Genomic DNA, 4,422 nt, shown 5'->3' with positions numbered 1-4,422 from the left:
AAATTACTTGTGCTGCTCAAATAAAAACAAGCCCAAGTGAAACCAACTTTGTCCCTAAATCTCCTCAGGTATTAGCTACGAACTACACTCTGCCCACAATTCAAAGAACTGAAGACTAGTGGCTCAGTAGCCTTAGGCGAGCCTGATATTGGAAATTGTCTACATGGGCTTTACATCTATGTATTAGAATCGTTCAATCTATTTTGATGGCGTACGTGCACATTTTGTTGTTGTTGTTGCATTGGCCTTCTCATCGTCGTTGCACATTCATGCCTCAAACTTTGGAGCATTTCTAGGCCACTAGCTCACATAAAACCCCGGGGCTACAAGCCATTTCGATGGATAAGATATATACTTCTAAAGGTTACGGTGGGCTGAATATCTTATGTTTAGGTTCTCATGTTATTACTAGGAACATAGTTTTGTTATCAATGTTATTAGAAAAAAAACAACCCTTGACACTTTTTTTTGCTTACTTGTGTTGTCATGCCGTCTCCACACCCTCTTTTGGACATTGGAAACCTTCCTATTGGGATGCGTTTTTTGGTAAATTTAAGGCCAAGTTTTGTGGTAGCTCTTTCACTTCCAGCTCATAGCTGCTTGGATACAAACTCCTAACAATTATCTTGGCATGATAGGGAGAGAATCAATGCATTTCGCTAGAACTAGAAATTATACATTGGAGCATGGTTTTTTATGAAACCCTGGTGCAACGCTTTCCTTGTTAGGCCTTGTTTCTTTCACAAAAAGGCATTAGTTTGATCTCAAATGTGGTTGGACTTACATGGCACCACACTTCCAATGTTCTACACACACACACACACACAAAAAAAAAAAAGCATGCACACATGCACATGTCTTGGTGGCGTTCCTGTTGAAGTCGAGCAAAGTAGAGGCCACCGGTTTCTTGCGCACATGCAGATCCGTTTACCCCAAGGAAACGTTGCGCATTAACTGCTTTTTGTCGTTCACAGGGCTTGGAGATGAGTCAGATTGCTTCACGCGACCCAAACGGCTCTTTCACCGTTGTGATTGGCAAGGCAGTAGCTCTGAGGTTCCGATGCAAGCGGTGGAAAGCACGGTGGTTTAGTGTAGGGGTGTACACTGCTGTTGATGGGCCTACGATGGGTTTTGCAGATGTTCCGTCGATCGTCGGCTCCATGTGCGTGGGCTAAAAGCTATGAACCCTTTGCACGTGATAAAGAGGGAGAGAGAAAAAGAGAGTACTACTATTGACCTGAAATTGCCATTTTACAATACGTATTTTTTTTTGACGTAGCGTGAGTGTTGCATGCAACGTTCATCTTGGCATTCTGCATTCCCCTCGCCATGGCCAAGCTACATGCAGGAGGAAATCTGACAGCGTTGGTTTATGGATACATTCGAGATTCTCTTCACACGAAGGCAATCAAGTAATGTAGAATGTTGTGTGTGTGTGTTTGTCAGAGAGAGAGAGAGAGAGAGAGAGAGAGAGAGAGAGAGAGAGAGAGAGAGAGAGAGAGAGAGAGAGAGAGAGAGAGCGCCCAATCTGTTTCTTGTACCTGCTGAAACAGCGTCCTTGAAGAGAAATTGCTATGGTTTCCGGACAGCCACGCTGCTCTCTCGCTTCTTGGCTATTGCCATTACTACCTGGGAGACTTCTGCACAGCTGCTTCTGCGTAATATCCGGTTCCCATCTTTTGTTTAGGTAATCTGTCTTTTCAAGATTGTGGTCCAGCATGGTCTCTGTTGGAAGTGGATCGCAGTTACGAGAAGCTTGTTCAGCTACAACCCATGGAGCAAAAGCACCAAATATATTTAGCTCAGTCCTTGTACAAGGTGAATCTCAGAACTTCAAAAATGCATGACCTTGATTGCCATGTGCTTGTCCCTGGTTATAGAGCCAAATCCCGCCTCTTAGCATGTACCTCACTTTTTTGTTCTATGTTGCACATGTGTGAGGTCCCCATTATGAGGAGAATCCATTAAAGATTTGATGAACGCTGCCTCGAATTTGAAGCCCGAGTTCATTGCCACAATATTGAACATGCCACTAACCAACTCTGCAATTTGAACAGCCCCATTGCTTTCCTTTTAGGGACAAGAGGAGATATAACACCTTCTCAATGCTCAAGAGATCTTCTTACCAACCTCCATATTCAAGTCCTCTTCATTAGGTAAGAAAAACATCAGCATGCTACATCGTTCCCGAGATATGGGAGCAAGAAAAATGTAATGGAGAATCATCTCAGTTCAAAAGGCACCCTGACACTTTAGACTTATCTCATGAAAAATCCCAGGAGGTGAGTGCAAATATAAGTGTAACGGGGGAATGGAATTATAAGACGCCCTTACAGTCTAGACTATCTCAAGATGCATATGTAAGAAGAATCAAACATGAGACCACTGTTGCCAATGGATATAGCCCCTGTGCTATATTTCCATGTCTAAATGAAGACATTACAATTGCAGTGCATTCCAATAGAGAAATCTCTTTTTGCATGCTGACACCAAATGATAATTGTGTTGCCATGTCCCCAACGACTGGTAGACTCAAGGGCTCATACAAACTCTGGAATACTTCTATGCATTAAAAAGAACTGTGGAGGAAGCCTGCTGAACCGTAATGCATGGAAAAAATCCATAAAACTTGGGAAACCCATTAAAAAAAGCTTAAGCATGTTGAAATAAACTTCTGCAAACCACCATACAGCTGTCATGAACTGACTGCTGTCATGTTCTAATTTTATACATGGTTGCACACGTATCTACATGTTCTATTGTCATACAGAGCCCACACGTATCTACATGTCTAGTCTTACGTGCAAGTGCACACATAACTACAACTAATAAGCCACTCTGCATGGGTTTTTAATTTGAACAAGTTTCTGGAAATGTATCTCTAATCCTCTCTTTCCTTGACCAGGCTTCCATGCTTGGTGCATCTGAAAAAGCATGCTTGGTGGTAAATGGACAATGTGAAAGGGTAGAAAGCTTGAAGGCTTGCATTAAGTATGAGCAGCATGATATTGCAGGTAACACAAAGTAGGACTTTGTTGCCGTGGTTTGATGACTTATCATGAAGAACCTTGCTGCTCTGGCTTATCCATAAAGGAAGCAGACAAATTTGGGACCATAGCTCGGATGAAAACTTAGATGCTAGCATCAATCTTGGATGCTGTCTATTCAAGGTCAAAATCAGTCTTTCTTTTCTCTTGGTTGCCTCTTTGAAAAATCTCAAGCTTAATGGTGTCACTTCCTCCCGTTATGCAGACTTGCACGTATCATGTGCACTTACTCTTCATCCCCATTAAAGTATTTTCACAAAGACCCTGTCAATATATTCAAGCTTGGGAGAACTTTAGTTTAGAGAAGAAATTGTAACTTGCTAAATGCAGCAAAACTGTCAGGCGTAGTGGATGTTAACGTGGGAGAAGATCAGCTATCAAACAAATTAGAACAATAGATATGTGGTACCTTGTTTCTTGTACTTAGTGAATTTTGATTGCTATTATGGTGTAGATAGAAGGTTTCCCCTCTGGATTATTAGTGAGGGCAGCAGGCACATCATGAGCTGGTGTCTTTTCATTTGAAAAGTCTCTGTGATTTTCTTGTAGTCAACTGGGGGGAGCTCATCGAATGGTTGATCATCTGCTTTGCAGAGGACTTCCTATGGAACTTGGGCTTGGGTTGAGCAGGATATGCATGAAAAGAGCAGCAGCGGGTGGATAGTGACTACATAGTATGGGAGGAATTGGATGGCCACAAACCATTTGAGAAGCTCTTGAGTTTGTACATGTCCAAGTGCATTGTTGGGCTGGAGTGGACAATTTTATAGCTGTGATGGATAGTGAGGTCTGATCTACTTTCAAGCTTTATAGGTCTCATAGGACAAGGAGGTGAAGCCACCATCCACTTGTGGAAGGTGCACCACAACGAAATTGTAATTTAAATGTGAAATGCCCATGGGGTAAAGAGTTCTTTAGTCTGCCCATGTGATGATGGAAGAAGCTCATGTATAGGATGTAGACTTTGGGAAAAAATTATAAATTCGAGCACAAGATTGATTTTGGAGCCCATATCGCCAATAATGCCAAGAGATTTGGGCCTTGGGGAAGCTCTTGGGCATTTAGTTGCAGACGGAGCTTTCATCGTCTATTGTATGAATGTGTGATCAATCAATAAGGAAGTATTGCAAGCTGACTTGGGGTGAATGCATGTGGTTGGAGAACTACACTTCATTTTGTCACTCTCAAGTTCTTTTAAATTGTTGGGTTGCTCTTTTCAAGTCCAAGTATCTATTGTACTCAGTTTAGTCGTGGTGCTGTTGTCGACTCACCGCCTTGTCAATAAGGAAGAAGGAAGTAACGCAAGGGGCTTGACGCTGAGGCCAGTGCGTCTAATTGGAGAACTATGCTTCATCGTGTCTCGTTTGAAGTTCTT

The 4,422-nt window shown here is 42.3% G+C and overlaps 1 protein-coding gene across 2 annotated transcripts; it reads left to right on the top strand.

Moving 5' to 3' along the window:
- The first annotated feature begins 1,267 nt into the window (after positions 1 to 1,267).
- LOC147416826 (uncharacterized) lies at positions 1,268 to 4,130 on the top strand. 2 transcript variants are annotated; one of them, XM_086508037.1, is made up of 6 exons: positions 1,268 to 1,412; positions 1,554 to 1,658; positions 1,746 to 1,818; positions 2,906 to 3,014; positions 3,094 to 3,170; positions 3,642 to 4,130. In XM_086508037.1, exons 1-6 carry the CDS (start codon positions 1,330 to 1,332, stop codon positions 3,720 to 3,722), a joined length of 528 nt encoding a protein of 175 aa, XP_086364163.1. In that variant the 5' UTR covers positions 1,268 to 1,329; the 3' UTR covers positions 3,723 to 4,130. The 2 variants fall into 2 exon arrangements, with proteins under 2 accessions (XP_086364163.1, XP_086364162.1); XM_086508036.1 differs by lacking the exon at positions 3,642 to 4,130 and having other exon boundaries at positions 3,094 to 3,607.
- Positions 4,131 to 4,422: the final 292 nt, after the last annotated feature.

This window comes from Adiantum capillus-veneris, unplaced genomic scaffold (genome assembly GCF_014529385.1).
Source record: "Adiantum capillus-veneris isolate H3 unplaced genomic scaffold, ASM1452938v2 Hic_scaffold_460, whole genome shotgun sequence".
In the NCBI taxonomy this organism is placed as follows: domain Eukaryota; kingdom Viridiplantae; phylum Streptophyta; class Polypodiopsida; order Polypodiales; family Pteridaceae; genus Adiantum; species Adiantum capillus-veneris.
This window is presented reverse-complemented; position numbering and strand designations above follow the sequence as displayed.

Coding starts and splice junctions, on each gene's coding strand:
- LOC147416826 (XM_086508036.1), top strand. CDS start 1,330: ATGGCCAAGCTACATGCAGGAGGAAATCTGACAGCGTTGGTTTATGGA. Junction 1,413..1,553: donor CTTCACACGAAGGCAATCAA/GTAATGTAGAAT, acceptor CTGCTGAAACAG/CGTCCTTGAAGAGAAATTGC. Junction 3,015..3,093: donor TGAGCAGCATGATATTGCAG/GTAACACAAAGT, acceptor TTATCCATAAAG/GAAGCAGACAAATTTGGGAC.